This window comes from Camelina sativa, chromosome 8 (assembly GCF_030686135.1).
Source record: "Camelina sativa cultivar CO46 ecotype springtype chromosome 8, ASM3068613v1".
NCBI lineage: Eukaryota > Viridiplantae > Streptophyta > Magnoliopsida > Brassicales > Brassicaceae > Camelina > Camelina sativa.
Genome location: NC_141887.1, coordinates 25,448,673 through 25,463,711, shown reverse-complemented (window position 1 = coordinate 25,463,711; position 15,039 = coordinate 25,448,673). Strand labels below are relative to the sequence as shown.

The 15,039-nt window shown below is 35.7% G+C and overlaps 5 protein-coding genes and 1 pseudogene across 7 annotated transcripts; 4 read left to right on the top strand and 2 right to left on the bottom strand.

Annotated features, from left to right (window-relative positions):
• The first annotated feature begins 32 nt into the window (after positions 1–32).
• On the top strand, positions 33–1,401 carry LOC104708002 (BON1-associated protein 2-like). Its single transcript, XM_010424477.3, has one exon. The coding sequence runs from the start codon at positions 389–391 to the stop codon at positions 1,145–1,147; it is 759 nt and encodes a 252-aa protein (XP_010422779.2). The 5' UTR covers positions 33–388; the 3' UTR covers positions 1,148–1,401.
• Positions 1,402–1,830: 429 nt separating this feature from the next.
• Positions 1,831–3,875, top strand: LOC104709837 (putative phosphatidylinositol 4-phosphate 5-kinase 11). The gene is made up of 9 exons (XM_087460402.1): positions 1,831–1,979; positions 2,088–2,250; positions 2,349–2,459; positions 2,542–2,729; positions 2,827–2,918; positions 3,014–3,061; positions 3,158–3,253; positions 3,337–3,463; positions 3,558–3,875. The coding sequence occupies exons 1-9, from the start codon at positions 1,831–1,833 to the stop codon at positions 3,829–3,831; spliced, it is 1,248 nt and encodes a 415-aa protein (XP_087316528.1). The 3' UTR covers positions 3,832–3,875.
• Positions 3,876–5,288: 1,413 nt separating this feature from the next.
• On the top strand, positions 5,289–7,391 carry LOC104709836 (BTB/POZ domain-containing protein At4g01160-like; annotated as a pseudogene). Its single transcript, XR_015563905.1, has 4 exons — positions 5,289–5,584; positions 5,693–5,960; positions 6,083–6,146; positions 6,245–7,391. The product of XR_015563905.1 is annotated as a BTB/POZ domain-containing protein At4g01160-like (transcript).
• A 30-nt stretch (positions 7,392–7,421) lies between these two features.
• LOC104708001 (protein CURVATURE THYLAKOID 1A, chloroplastic) lies at positions 7,422–8,704 on the bottom strand. 2 transcript variants are annotated; one of them, XM_010424475.2, is made up of 5 exons: positions 8,459–8,704; positions 8,104–8,204; positions 7,905–8,012; positions 7,747–7,818; positions 7,422–7,650 (listed from the first exon to the last, which is right to left on the bottom strand). In XM_010424475.2, exons 1-5 carry the CDS (start codon positions 8,613–8,615, stop codon positions 7,585–7,587), a joined length of 504 nt encoding a protein of 167 aa, XP_010422777.1. In that variant the 5' UTR covers positions 8,616–8,704; the 3' UTR covers positions 7,422–7,584. The 2 variants fall into 2 exon arrangements, with proteins under 2 accessions (XP_010422777.1, XP_087317958.1); XM_087461832.1 differs by lacking the exon at positions 7,747–7,818 and having other exon boundaries at positions 7,422–7,682; positions 7,870–8,012.
• A 1,269-nt stretch (positions 8,705–9,973) lies between these two features.
• On the top strand, positions 9,974–11,398 carry LOC104708000 (uncharacterized). The gene has a single exon (XM_010424474.2). The coding sequence runs from the start codon at positions 10,348–10,350 to the stop codon at positions 11,287–11,289; it is 942 nt and encodes a 313-aa protein (XP_010422776.1). The 5' UTR covers positions 9,974–10,347; the 3' UTR covers positions 11,290–11,398.
• A 676-nt stretch (positions 11,399–12,074) lies between these two features.
• On the bottom strand, positions 12,075–14,099 carry LOC104707999 (GDSL esterase/lipase At4g01130). The gene is made up of 5 exons (XM_087461830.1): positions 13,716–14,099; positions 13,216–13,434; positions 12,978–13,135; positions 12,625–12,895; positions 12,075–12,513 (listed from the first exon to the last, which is right to left on the bottom strand). Exons 1-5 carry the CDS (start codon positions 13,960–13,962, stop codon positions 12,257–12,259), a joined length of 1,152 nt encoding a protein of 383 aa, XP_087317956.1. The 5' UTR covers positions 13,963–14,099; the 3' UTR covers positions 12,075–12,256.
• Between the last annotated feature and the right edge of the window lie 940 nt (positions 14,100–15,039).

The window sequence follows — 15,039 nt, the reverse complement described above, 5'->3', positions numbered from 1 at the left end:
AAATAAGACCTATAATGCTTGTAAAGAGGATCATCCTTGAATTGAATTAATAAAGAATTAATAAAGAGTTATCTTACAAATCTGAGTTTTGCAGAGAAGCGTATTCTTTCAAGTCTCAAACCTCTGTTTTTCGTGTAGCAAAACAGAGTTTCTCCTCTGCTTTTCGTGAAGAAAACAGAGACCCTTGTTTCTTTAAGCTTCCCGGGAACGTAAAGAAACAATTCCTTTTTTTTACTTTCGTGCTTCCGCTCCATCACTCTCTCTCTCTCTCTCTCTCTCTCTCTCTCTCTCTCTCCACTTCTCTTTTCTCTTCGATTCAACCGACGGCTTTAACACTCCGGCGGTGGAGCTTCACTGTAAACAACAAAAAAAAAAAGAAAGAGAGAAGATGGTGGAGGAGACGCACGTTCTTGAGATCAATCTCATCTCTGCGCAAGGTCTTAAAGAACCGACGGGAAAGCTCCGGCGATTGCAGACCTACGCATCTGTCTGGGTTGATTCTTCAAACAAGCTGCGTACTCGGATCGACCGGATCGGCGCTGAGAATCCGATTTGGAACGACAAATTCGTTTTTCAGGTCTCGCCGGACTTCCTATCAAGCGAAACATCAGGCGTTTCAATCGAGATCTACGCGGTTGGTTACCTCCGGGATCATCTGATCGGAACCGTACGCTTCCTCCTAAGTAACTTCCTCCCAACCGCCGCCGTGAAAGTTCCGTCTCTCGTCGCGCTTCAGATCCGTCGTCCTTCTGGAAAGTTCCACGGCGTTCTTAACATCGCGGCTATGGTGATGGACGCTTCTGAGCTCCCCGCTGATTTCTTCAAGTCCGTTCAAGAGATCCGCCGGAGTCGAAAAATGAAAAAGTCTAGATCTGCGGTTAGCTCTTCGGAGAACGGTTTCGCCGATGACGCTGGGAGTTCGAAAGAGAACTCGGTTTGCGGATCTGTAAATTTCTCCGACGACGGTACGGACTCGACGGCGTCTTCTCCGATGCCGTCTCCTCTCAGAGACTGGAACGCAGTTCAAAATTTGGCGGGAAAGAATCACGTGAGAGCTTCATCGGACGGCGGAGGATTGATGTGCTGTTTCTTGATGAAATCGTCGGGTGTGTTACCACCGCGAAGAAGAGAAATGATGGACGGCTGAGATCTCTTATCCGATTATTAACGGTTCAGATGTTTCTTTTGGTTTGTAAACCATAGATCTTCGCCACGTGCATCTCTATCGACGGTTCGATATCTCCCTCTACAATACGCCGTCGTGTGGGGCAGTTTTGGCGGTTATGAGTTTTCTTAACAAATTAACAAATTAGAAAGTTTTGTTCTTGTTTCTCAAAAACATAATATTCATTGTTCTTTCTTGTGAACGCTTTAGAATTCTTTTTGATATTATTAACCAAAGAATATCATTTTTTTTTTTTTTGTAGTCATAATAATAATAGTTCTCATATCACAAAATAAAAAAATTTGGATACTAAAAAAAAATGCAAAAGTGTAACAAAAAGCGGGAAGTCGTTTACAGAAGTAGAGGAGGTAATTGTTGGTTTAACGGCCAAGATTAGTTAAAAGTTAAAACCATCGATTAGTCCTACCAGAAATAACAAAATCATCTTTTAATACAATTCACTCTTCTCTCTTGTCTTCTTCAATCTGCTCTGTTTGTGTATCTTCTCCTTATCAGATTTGCTTGTAGCTCTTGAAAACAGGTAAATCTCTCATCCGTACGTAGAGTATTAATAAAAAATGTTTTATTTTTATTGTTAAAGTTCATAAATTCATTCATGTGTTATTATTGCTATATGATCGCACCTTTAGGGTTTAATAATAATCATGGCAAAGTTTACGAGGGAGATAACAGCCATGGAGGTGAGAGCCACAGAGCAAAATCGAATTCGATACTCTTCGAATCACGTTACACACTTGCCACCTGGCACAATTACTGAGTTTGATTGGAAGGATTACTGTCCCTTGGGTTTCAGGTAATAAATTTATATATAGTTTCTTGTTTTCTGGTAATTTGTTTTTTAATAATGCTATTTATACAATACAAGTGAAAATAATTGATGGTATTTGTTTTTTTTTTGTAGACTTATACAAGAACTTGAGGGTATCGAACATGATGATTACGTGCGTTCCATTTGCACTGATGACACTCTTCAGAAGCTTTCTTCTGAGAAAGTTGGAAAGGTGTTTCATATTTCCAATGATAACCGTTTTCTCATCAAGATTCTTCGAAAATCCGAAATTAAGGTATACTTAAAACAAACAAATCATCTTAAGAATTTATATACTCACTCTTTTCCTTGTGTTGTGTGTTCTAAAATCTTGTGATTTACATATTTCTATAGGTGACATTAGAGATGCTTCCCGGTTACTACCGCCATATTAACAAGTACAGATCTTCACTATTCACAAGGATTTATGGTGTTCATGCTTTGAAGCCTGTTGGAGGTGTTAAGGTAAAGTATCTTTTATATATATATATGGAATTCATGATTAGAGGTACTTTGAGTCGTCACTGAATTAGTTTTGGATATACAGGCGTATTTTGCTGTGATGTCAAACATGCTACATTCAACGGTCTTCATGAACAAGCTCTATGATCTTAAAGGTTCTCCTAAAGGTCGAACTAACAAGAAAATTGAAGTGAGAAACACCACTGTTTTGAAGGATATCGATCTCGATTTCTCTTTCTACGTTGATCCATTAGCCAGACAACGCATCATCAAGTATATATCCCTCTTTCTTTCTCTCTATATACCATCTTGATTGATCTTGTCAACAGTTTTATGATTCAAATGGTTTAACAAATTTATGTCACTACAGGCAAACAAAGCTAGATTGCGAGCTTTTGGAAGAAGAAGGTATTATGGATTATAGCTTACTGGTTGGTTTACAAGCTCAAGAGTCTTGTCCAGGCAAGGTTTCTTCTGTTTTTTTGTTGTCTCTGTTCTTAGTAGTGAATTACACTATTTGCATGTCGAATTCAAACTTTTCTGATCACTCTTAACAGGTTCACTTCGTGGAATAAACCCGGTTTATGGTAGCTTCACACCTCCATGTAGGAATCTTAACCAACATTCTTCCATCTCTGATTTATGTGATGCTATAGCAAGACTACAACATAAATATATATGTCTATCGGTTACATTTTCAGGCTCGTTCAAAAGCGATAGCACAAAGTCGATCAAGACGGCTTTGAATTCTCCTGATAGATCTTTTGTAACAATGAATCCATGCTCCCCCGATAGAGGTAAACCTATTTTATATGTTTTGTCTAATCAAAGTACTTTCATTATATGGGAACAAAACTTACAATTCTTATAATCTTAACAGATTCAGTTGAAAGCGAAAAGCCAAAGTCTATACAATCAGTAGCAAACAATAGCACAAGCTCAGAAACAAATCAGATCAACAGAAAAAGCATATTAGCAGTAACACTCAATGACCTCTTCCACAATAGGTAAAGATGTTATAACATTATTAGAAATTTCACAATGAATTAGAAAAAAAAAAAAAAAAAAGAGAGAAAGAGAATCTAACATTTCTAGTTACAGCTCAAGTATCAGTTTTGGGATGAAGATTCCGGCGAGGGCACGGCGAGTGACGAGAGAGACGGGAGAAGAAGAATGGTACGACGTCCTTTTGTATATAGGGATCGTGGACACGTTTCAAGACTATGGTATGAAGAAACGCATAGAACATTGTTACAAATCCATCCAACATAACTCAAACTCAATCTCGACCGTTCATCCTAAGATTTACTCTTCTAGATTCCAAGACTTCGTCTCCAACATTTTCTTACCTCGCGGCGACTATCGTTCTCTCTAATATTGATCTGTTTGTTGTTGTTGTGTAATTACGGTATGATTTCCAAGTGGAATCGTTAGAGTGTTAAGAGCCACTTCTTACGACCCAAGTTGGTGTTTGTTGTCCAAAAATATCCTTTTTTCTCATTTTCATTGTTGATCGATCAACAATTATGTCAAGAAAAACATGCAATATTTTTCCGATTAATTAGGTTACAGTATTGTTTCATAAAGAAATACTAAAATTAAATGGAATATTTTTTTTTATAAAAAAAACATTGAATGGATGAACAAAAAAAAAAAAGTTTCAATGCTTCAAAACTCTACCATAAACATATTTAAAGAACTATTCTCGTATTATACACAAAAATGTTATACTATTATGTCGTCCATTACATTATTAATAGAGATAGTTGATAATACATATAGCCAGATTAATTAAATTTAATATTTTCTGCAAAAATATCTTCTATTTTACCTTTTTTTTTGCAATTTAACTCTCTATTTTTTTAAAAAATAAGATCAATTATACAAAGTCAGGATAATACAAAATATAATCATATAGTCAAGAACAATCATATACATTACATTTTTTTTAATTTCTAGAAGTAGATTTGCGAGAATTTCAATTCGATATATTATTTAGTAAAAATTTAAATTTAACGTTGATGATGGAGATGAGTTATATTGTATATTACATTTGATTTTGCGGGATTAATCTGTATTTTTGGATAGAATACGTAAATTTGTGAAAATGCTGATTTTATATATATATATATATATATATATATATATCCTAATATCTAAGATAAATAATAACTTCAAAATTGTTGAATTAATGATCGACGAATATCAAAACTAAAAAGATAAAAGAATAAACTTTCAACTTCATTAATCAAATCATAAAGTTTCGAATACGCCAAACATAAAAGATTTTCTATTAATAACAAAGTTTAAAACCCCTAAAAATAAGAAGTTCATATGATAATGTTAATTAATAAATTAGATGTGAGTATATGACAAAAAAACAAAAAATCAGAAGTAAGTAATAAAAATTTGGAAATCATCTAAATTTTTCTTTTGTTTATGTTAACTCCTCCCATATCCAGATAAGGTAATAACTTCAAAATCAATGGATGATAGACTAATATTAAAAATACAAAATATTTTTTTAAAAAAAAAATAAAAAAAGCTCTCAATTTCATTAATCAAATAATAAACTAACATTAAAGACCTTGTAGTGATTATTACAAAAAAGTCAAAACCCCTAAAACCCATAAATTCATATACTAATCTAGATTAAAAAAAAAGAAAGAAAAAAGTTAACCCATAATGGTATTTTATATTCTATTAACTATTTTGATGTATAATGATAATTGTAAACATTATATATATATATATATGTATTGTTTACTGGCTAAATGCGAACGCGAGATTACGGTGGACGCGCGCGACGTTGAATTGTTCACTTCTGTTTTTACATTTTTTTAAATTCGGATCATTTAAAAAACTTGCAAACTCTTTGTTAAATCTATAAACATCTCTTGCACATCTGCTCTAGCTCTACGTTATTTATTAAAGATGAGTTCGGATCTCTCGGTCTCCTCCGATGGGGATTTTGGGTTTGCTTGCAACAACGTTAACTTTTCCGACCGTCTTCTTCGGATCGAGATCACTAGTGGCAGCGGTGAGGTTAGCTCTTCTAGTAGTGTCGTCGACTTGGTTAGGGATCGCAAACGCAAAAGAGAAGACACCAATGGCTATTTTAAATTTTGGTTATAAATATAGTATATATGTATTATATTTTTTGGATTTTGTCAAATTTTTGGTTGTCTTTGGTTTGGTTTTAAGTACGATATCTTGACTTTTTCGGTTGCTACAAGTCACGTGGAGTCTGATTTGAACAGGAACTCGTGTGAAACGAATTATGAGAATAACAACAACAACAAACATGACGATGCATTGGTAATGGCTGACCAAGAACATATTATGTTCTTACTTAATTAATTAGCTCTTTTGGAAAAGTTGATGATTCAATGGTGTTTAGGTGGTGAAGATGAGAATGATTATAATAAGCCTTCGGTTGTAAGCGTTAGAGAATTACATATAAGTTCTGCCATATTGGCAGCCAAAAGCCCATTTTTCTACAAGGTATTATTATTTTATTAGTCTACTTAACATTTTTTTTATACATTGCTAATGAAATTATATTATATATCAATTATTTGAACAGTGCTTGAGACAGTTTTGATTCATGAATTTTTTTTGTTCAGATATTCTCTAATGGAATGCTTGAGTCGGAGCAAAAACACATGACCTTAAAAATAGATGCTTCTGGTATTGTTGTTATTGAATACTTGAGAATCAAATTTATCTGTTTGGTGTGGTAATATTTTTGAAAAATAATTTGGAGATCGATTTAATGCAAATTGCAGAAGAAACTGCTGTGATGGAGCTCTTGAATTTCATGTATAGCAATTCAGTATCAGCCACGGCACCACATGCTTTGCTAGATGTTGTAATCGTGGCCGACAAGTTTGAGGTTGCTTCGTGCATGAAGTATTGTAGCCAGTTGCTTCTCAAAATGCCTATGACATTAGACTCTGCATTGCGTCTTCTTGATCTTCCTTCGAGTTTGCTAATGGCTGATTCAGTAAAGACTTTAACAAATGCTGCAAGGCAGTTCATCGCCTCTCGCTACAAGAATTTATTAAAGCACGCTTCTCTCTTATTATTAGGCTCTCAAAGCATACAAGAATCATCCTCACATTCTAAGGGTGTAAATGGGATTCCAATGGAGGAGTTGATGGCTTTGCCGTTAGTAGGTATCGAGGCAATACTAGCGTGTGACGGCCTAGAGGTTTTATCTGAAGACCTTTTATACGAATTTGTCTTGAGATGGGCAAAAGCGCATTACTCAGTTCCAGAAGAACGCCAAGAGATACTAGGATCTCATCTCGCTCGCTACATCCGTTTCCCTCACATGACATGTGGCAAACTCAAGCAAATCTTGACCTCAAACGACTTCACACCTTGTGTCGCATCAAAGCTAGTCCTTGAAGCTCTCTTGTTCAAAGCAGAATCGTTGGACCCTCGACGCCTTCTAGCCCATGAACAACCCGCATCCCGGTTTGCTGAACGAGCCTACATATACAGACCCATCAAAATTATGGAATTCGAGGTTCCTCGGCACCAATGCATCGTTTACTTGGACTTAAAACGCAAAGAATGTGAAAGCATCCGTCCATCAAGCTGGATACCATCTCAAACGTTTCCCTTAGGAGGACAAGAATTCGTTCTCGCAGCTCACCGCAACATGGAGCCACTAGGTGCCTTCCACTGTTTTGGATGCGAGAAACAGGGTCGGCGAGTCTGAGCGTGGACTACGAATTCTCAGTGAGGTTAAGCCCAACTTTGGAATTTGAGAAAAAATTCAAAGGAAACTATAGCTTCACCAAAGGTAAAGCTTCTGGATCCAGAAACTTGCTTTTGATGCCATGGGATGCCTTCTTAGCTAAGAATTGCCCCTACTTCATCAATGATGTTCTTCATCTCCGAGCTGACCTCTCCATCCGCCTTTAGAACCAACCAACCATATATATTATCTCAATCTTTTTTAACTGTATTCCTTTTCTATTGGTTTAATGGCATTAAAAATCCATAAGATGCTGCTGCGGATACACAACAATGTTGAAACAGAGACAATTGTATAATAACGATGTTACATGAAAGAAAGAAAACCTTCACAAAAACAAAGCTTGTTTATTAAATGAATCTATTCGCTTCCTGCAATCTTCTTCTTCAAGGAATCAATATCCTCAGCCAGTTCCTTTCTGCTTGACTGTAACGAGATGATCATTTCATGTCAGATCACTGCTGCTTTAAAGATTATAAGAATTCGAAGAAGAAGAAGAAAAAACAAAAACAAGTATGTTACCTTGAAGAGAAGGTATCTGTAGACAAACCATCCAGTGTACCCGAGACCGACAAGTTCCATAACTTTTGGAAGCTACAACACACAAAGAAACATCAGTTAAACACTTAAACTCAAACTCATTACACTTTATCTAAGGGTTATTTAAAGATTGTAGTTACCAGAGGAACAGAGTTGATGGCACCAACAACAATGGAAGATAACCAAACAGCAACAATGGCTCCTCCTCCATAAAGAAGCACAGTCGACTTGTTCTCAAGACCATCCCACTGCAACCAAAAAAACATAACACCAATCAAAACATAACATAACACAAAACCCATACCAACTCGGTTGTTTCTTCGATAAATGATGGCTCACCTTTTCCTTCAAGTCTGTGATGAGTTCGTTGGTGTCGATGGAGGTCTCGTCTGAAGAAGCTCTCGTCTTCATCAATTCAACCTTGTGCAAACCACCATTCCCTGCAATTGAACCGGAGAACCAATTGTTTTGATTTAAATTCGTGAATTTTAAACAATAAAACCCACTTGATTCTGATTGTAGTGTGTAGCTTTAACCATCTAAACCGGATCTATTAAACCGGTTCTATACCGAACCGCGGCATCGCTAAAAAAAATCAATTCCGGGTCGGAATATTCTAATTTCAGGCAATTTGTGACGATTTCACGGGATTTAAACCTAGAAAGAGAGATTGTCAAGTATATAAATCCGTCACCTGAAGCAAGCTTCAACGGAACGGTGAAGGAGGATCGGCCAAAGGAGCGAGGAGGAGGAAGGTAAGGGACGGCGGAGCATCGGGTGGATACGGCAGGGACACGTGGAGCAATCACTGCCACAGAGGACGAAGCTGCTGCTGCTACTGATATCGCCATCGAAGCACGCCCAGAGAACTTCTTCTTCTTCTTCTTCTTCTTCTGTCTACTTCTCTCTCTCTCACAGTCTTCTTCTTCTTCTTCTTCTCTGTTGAGTTTTTTGGTGCTGCGCTTTTTTTACTAAACAAGATTCTGTGGAGTGACACGTGGAAGCTTCTCGCGTTCTTATTGGTTACTCCTCTTATCTTTAGAAATCCAACTCAGTGGTGTTTATAGAATAGGAGAGTCTCTGTGGGGTTTATAAGGCCTGTTTTAGGCCCATCTACTATGTAGGCTTCTTTTTAAAACCAATCGTTTTTGTTGTCTTTTCGTTTTCTTTTTTCTAAGTGAGGAAACATGGAAAATAATGCAAAATCTTTTGATTTTTATGTCACTCTAAACTAGTATAATAAGGTAGTTACGAGGATGATACGAGATTAACTAAAAGAAGGAATTCGAACAAGGAACTTTAAAGATTTGTTTAACTATAAACACAATTCTTCTTTTATAAACTAGTTGACCATAAATGAAGAAACTCAAACTTCTTTTTGATTAGTAAAGAGTTGTGGCAAAAGAAATAAATTAACAAACCCACTTAAAAATGGAGTGATGATGGTACAGCTCTTCCACCCTTATACTTCGCTGGCGCTTTCAACTACTAAACCATTACTCCATTTCTCCTGTTATTTAACCAAATAGTTGAAATTTGTTTAATCGTATTTGGTAGTTTTCGTGTGATTAATATATACTCATGAAGATTGAAGATACGTGTTCATTCATCTAGCAAGTGTTGGCATGCGAAAAGAAAAATGACAAACAGTTCGCTATCTCTATATTTTTTAAAATAAAATGTGGGATATGAGTTTTTGTTTTTGAAATAAGCATGCAATATAATATAGCGATTTATGCCAGTATTTAGTGTTTTACCATTTATGTCAATATTATTAGTGTTTTACCACTTAACTAGAATAAAAATACGTTTTAATTAAGGAAAATAAATAAAATTTAAATAGCAAGATTAATATTATTACTTTTCTCTTTAACGTTATAGAACATGTTGAACAAAACTCAATAGTCAATATTATACGTGATCGTAAAAACCCAAAGAAATTGCATGATCATTACGTCATCCGCATATTACAAATCATAGCCGATATCTTCTATATCATCTCCAATCCATTCTCCATTATAAAAAAAAAAAAATATTGGTTAAAGAAAAAAAAAAGCTCCAACGTCAAAGTTATTTTGTAACCTTTTCTTAATTTAAAAACAAAACTTTCTTTCTAATACAGAAAAAAAAAAAAAAAAAAACCGAAAAAAAACATCCACCATTAATACAGCTCAAACCCAACTTTCTCTCCCCTTTTTTCTTTAGAGTTTTGAATATCTAAAGTACGGTCTCTCTCTTTTAATTTCTCTAATATATTTTTTTTTAATCAGAACCATACACATTCATCAAATCCATATTATTCATGCAGCTGTTACATTTTATTATACTCCCTTTTTAAGTGTGTTGTTGCGTATGTGCTTAATTATATTCCCTCATCACAACCACAACCTCAACCTCAATCTCAATCTCAATCATGTTTCCAAATCTCAATCATGCTTCTTCCACTTTGGTTCTAATCGACCTGGATCACAATCTTTGATCAAAAGCTCATTTTAGTTATATAATTTTCATATCTGATGAAGAACACCAAACCTCATCTGGGTCTCCTTCATCATCGTCGTTCTTGATTTTGTTCTCTTGGCAATGGGATCTACGATCAATACAAATCTTGGTCTCATCATCATCGTCTTCGTCTTCTGCGTCATCTCTAATTTACATTCCATTGTTCAGTGCGCCAACAACAACAGCATTGGAGATTTGGACGATCTGATCCGTTCATACGCGGCTCGTGCCACTACTAGTACTAAAAGAAGACACACAGGCTCGTTATACGCGATCTCACTCCCGTCAAATCTTTCCGACATCAAAGCATCGGTTGTTACGGTCCGTAACAGTGTGTTCTGGAGAAAGGGAACAAACTTTAGTGGAGTTTTGATTCCTCCGATGGTTAAAACGACGCCGTACGCTAAGAGAATAGCTTTTGTCTACGAGAGTTTCGGTAATCACTCTTCGTCGGTTTATTTCCGGTTAGCTGATAATTACTCGTTTGTTTCTCCGGTTATTGGATTCACCGGTTACGACGCGACCAATACGAATGATCTCAAGAACCTGAATCTTTCGATCAAGAGAGACGATCCGATCGTGATCAAATTCGACCCTTACGCCTCTCGTGATCGTAGAGAAATGAAATGCATCGCCTTCGGAGACAATGGGTCGTTTTCTAGTTTTAGCAGTACGATACGGGACTACGAATGTGCCGCTACGAATACTCATGGGCATTACGCACTCGTGGTTCTAAACGGGAAACCTAAACCGAAACACGAACCGGAGGTGAGTAGGAGGAATTGGTGGTGGTTTGTATTAACCGGGATTGGAGTTTCGGTTATCGCTGTAGTGGTGATTGTTGTTGTGGTGAAGTTGGTTAAGAAGAAGAGGTTAAGAGAGATGGAGAGAGAGTCGGAGAAGAGTGAGACGATCGGAAATGTTTGGATTGGTCGGAGTAGAATGCCGTCGGCGACGATGGTGAGAACTCAGCCATGTTTGGAATATCATGAAGATCTTCCTTCTTCTTCTAATATACCTTGATTTTTTTTTTACCTTTTTGAATTTTGTAGTTTCTGGCTTATATGTACAGTAAGTGAGTTACATTCATTTTTTCAAGTTTGTTTACTTTTGAACTTCTTCCCGTTTTCTCTTTTGCATGCGTAAACTGTTCGTCGTTTTTTGCACTCCATTGCTCTTCTAAGTTCTTAGTATGGAGGGGGCAATATGCAATTCATAAATGTTTAAACTACGCAGCTAATTGCTTACTATTTGGTTGGTATATTGTGAATGAAGCATTCAAAACGTAAAACATTTACACTTCAAATTTGTACATGGATGGGAGTACAAAACATGAAATGTCAGTAAATATATATTAGTATAGTTTGGTAATATCAGTGTTAACATTGGTGTATTATATGATCATCACTGTTAATTCGTTCCTAAATCGAAGACCCACATAATTGAAACGGATGTAGATATATATTAGATCGAGCCAATTATTTTTGCTAATTAGCCTGTCATTACGTACGTCGTAGTATCAATAATTAATTTCAAAGGGTTATCTTATCTAACAATGATGGAACTCATATTTGAATAGTAATTGACGAATGGATTAGTCAAACAAAAATGGACTGTAATACTTGAATACTTATCAATAAATAATATGTGGTATTTGATTCAGTAATGTTCTTATAATTAATATATATGGCACAACAAGATAGAGGATCAGTCGTCACTTACACTTTAAAAAGATTTATATAATTCAGTACGCACGAAAAAGGTGACTAAGAAATGTTATTAGATCACTAATTAATCAATTCAATAAATTAAGGAGAATCAAATGATTAGGAGAACAATCGATCTGTAAAGCATATTACACATTTTTTAAACATATTCTTATATTATCATATATAATTTTGTTTGTCACAAACTCACAATATGCTTAGTTGGTGGCTAGCTTACAAAACTCACATCTAAACAATTAGCAACTAGTACACATATGTCACTATTAAGGCGGGCATAGGTTAATGAGTGTGAATGGAGGATATGATATCGAACCGTCGAGAATGGCCATAGAAATGTGGTGGTTTGCGGCCTCCGTCGCGTGAATTCCATCCCAACTCACGTAATTGTGTGGATCACGGCAAGCTTTGGCCGTCGCAGAAAAATTCCCAATCACTTTGGTGTTGCCACAAAATAACTTCTGATCAAAATTGTACGGACGCCCACCGTATCCACAACAAGCTTTAATACCATATTTCATACCTTTTGACATGATAACAAAACAAAAGATTCGGTTTAAGTAGTAAAGTATTAAAAACTGAATCTCATCGGTTTAAGGATAACTAAACGAAACAAGTTATGACATAAACGTACCGTAGGATTTGGGGTGTTGAAAGAGGTCGAGCAATATCTTGTGAGTGTCTAAGTAAATGACAGTAGCGTTTTTCAGTTCGGCTCTGGTCTCGGATAATGTCTTATTCAATAACTCGTTGTAATATTTGACGGCGTTGTTTACAGAAATGAGACATCCAAATTTGTCTAAATCCGAAACGGTATGAGTGTAACCGGTTAAAATCGCCGGGTAACATCCAACCGGGGCTAAGTTCAAAACCAAAAATGTCCGACCACCTATTCCATATATCTCCTATAAGCAACAACATACCATAGCTTAGTGGATATAATATGTACGTATAAACCAAAACCTTAAGGTGTTTGCAGTTTGGTACCTTAATTGTTCCAGCAATTTGGCCTATGACTTGTGGAAGATATTGTTTCACTCTATCAACTCCAATACTCGCTAAATTGGATGTGAAATCGTTTTGACCAATATAAAACGTGTATAGAGATTTTCCGAAAACATTCCTAGACGGTAAGATCTTCAAACCTATAACATAAAGAATTTACCTCAGTTGCTTTATTAGATTCATCATTCTTTTCACAAATCGTTTTTAGACATATATATACCTGGTTGGTCTAAAGAATGTGACTCGTCGACTTTAACCTTGAACTGTTTCATCTGATTCAGCTGAATAGCGAGTGAGAATGGGCTTATTCCAGAGACAAATAACGACGTGTTTGGTAAGAGAACCGTGGATGCTAACGTCGCAAAGTTTGCACCGTGCCGAAAATCCGATCCAATAGATTGCAGATATGGGCTAAGGAAAGGCATTCCAAGAGATTTGGCTAAAAGAAAAATAACATTACGTTTAGTCTTTTTTGTTTGTTTGTTCAAAACATTACGTTTAGTCCTATAAATCTATAATTAGCATGATCATTTCCGGCTAATATTAGTAAAATAGATTTGGTTGGAAATAAAAAAAAATATAAGTATAATGATTTTTAAAATATCTTAGTTTGGATTCTAAACTGTACAATTTTCTGTTTTTAATATATCTTATATTGCAATTTGCATATACACACTCTACGTATACATATTACATAGAACTGGTCTTAATAGTCGTTACCTAGAAAATCAATGATAAGACGACCGTCTGAAGCACGACCGGCCGGTTTCTTGAAATAAGTCATTCCCCATGGACCGGATTGAGCCGGAAAAGCAGCCCAAAAGCCACCAGTGTCTGAATTCGAGTCTCCAAAGTTGAAAATTGCTTCGAAATCACATCTTGAATAAGCTTTGTTATGCCCATAAAGCATCACAATAATCAAGACAAGAAGAGAGAAAGCTATTCTTCTTTTTAAACTGGAAGCCATGTCTTTCTGTGTGTGAACAAAATGTGTGTTTGTATGTGAGAGTGAGGATGAGATATTTGGTGCTATATGATTCCTGTCGGTCCGTGACTTTAAGTACGTGTATGTGTTTGCTATATATACAAGAGAAAAAGTAGCAGGAAAAAAGAAGAAGAAGATGGTGACCATGAAGTCCCTTTAAGTCCCAAAAAAGATAAATAAAGCCCACTATCCCTAATATATTTTGTATTGGGTTTATCAATCCGGGACAATCACTGTCGTAATATAGGCGTATCTATACAAGAGAAATGCTTCCCGTGAGGCGTGCGTGAGGACCCTGCCTGACTAGTTCCAGTCTTCCTTTATTAAGCGTAGGTCTCACTAGTCAAGAACATATCAATCATCATGTGAAAGAAGGTTCAAATGTTTTTTGTTTAAGAAAAAGGAACGATCTTCTACTCTTCTTAATTTGGGTATCCGAACAATAACCCAATAAAGGCCCAATAAAACCCAATAAAGGAGGGTATCGACGTAAAACTAATTATGTCTTGGATCGAGTCTAAACCTGTACGCATCAAGTGGCTCCCGCTAGTATTTGTCCTCAAGAACACGTCACCTTGTCGGATTTGTCTTGAAATTCAATCAGGGAAACAAGACCAATAAATCATTTTATAAAATAATTAAACTTTTATCAGTATGCAGATTTGAATTCAGATTAAATCTTAGGCCTCACGGTTCGGATGGCTGTTCGGATTCTCGCATATTCCAAATTTTTGGATTTAAAGGTATAACACTGGTCCTGAGTATTTATAGATTTCGGGTTTGGGTATTTCAGATTCGGATTTGGATTACCTAAATTCCATGAAACTCAAAATTTTAAAATCTAAATTTATCTAAATTATTCAAAAATATCCAAATTATCGAAAAATTTAAAAGTATTTTTACCCAAATTTACTAAAAAAATAGTTTAAATATAAATATTTGGGCATTCACATTATTACAAATATAAATATTACTAAGGGAAATTCTCAAAAACAAACTTAGCACAACATCTATAAATTTCCAAAAATATCACCAATTAATTTTTCAAAATTAAATCCT

Excerpts from the sequence above, each read along its gene's own strand:
- LOC104708002 (XM_010424477.3), top strand. The coding sequence starts at position 389 with ATGGTGGAGGAGACGCACGTTCTTGAGATCAATCTCATCTCTGCGCAA.
- LOC104709837 (XM_087460402.1), top strand. The coding sequence starts at position 1,831 with ATGGCAAAGTTTACGAGGGAGATAACAGCCATGGAGGTGAGAGCCACA. Across the intron at positions 2,460-2,541 it reads AGCCTGTTGGAGGTGTTAAG|GCGTATTTTGCTGTGATGTC; the intron begins GTAAAGTATCTT and ends TTGGATATACAG. Across the intron at positions 3,464-3,557 it reads AATGACCTCTTCCACAATAG|CTCAAGTATCAGTTTTGGGA; the intron begins GTAAAGATGTTA and ends TTCTAGTTACAG.
- LOC104708001 (XM_010424475.2), bottom strand. The coding sequence starts at position 8,615 with ATGGCGATATCAGTAGCAGCAGCAGCTTCGTCCTCTGTGGCAGTGATT. Across the intron at positions 8,205-8,458 it reads TCCGTTGAAGCTTGCTTCAG|GGAATGGTGGTTTGCACAAG; the intron begins GTGACGGATTTA and ends GTTCAATTGCAG. Across the intron at positions 8,013-8,103 it reads TCACAGACTTGAAGGAAAAG|TGGGATGGTCTTGAGAACAA; the intron begins GTGAGCCATCAT and ends TTTTGGTTGCAG.
- LOC104708000 (XM_010424474.2), top strand. The coding sequence starts at position 10,348 with ATGGGATCTACGATCAATACAAATCTTGGTCTCATCATCATCGTCTTC.
- LOC104707999 (XM_087461830.1), bottom strand. The coding sequence starts at position 13,962 with ATGGCTTCCAGTTTAAAAAGAAGAATAGCTTTCTCTCTTCTTGTCTTG. Across the intron at positions 13,136-13,215 it reads ACATTCTTTAGACCAACCAG|GTTTGAAGATCTTACCGTCT; the intron begins GTATATATATGT and ends TTTATGTTATAG. Across the intron at positions 12,896-12,977 it reads AAATTGCTGGAACAATTAAG|GAGATATATGGAATAGGTGG; the intron begins GTACCAAACTGC and ends TGTTGCTTATAG.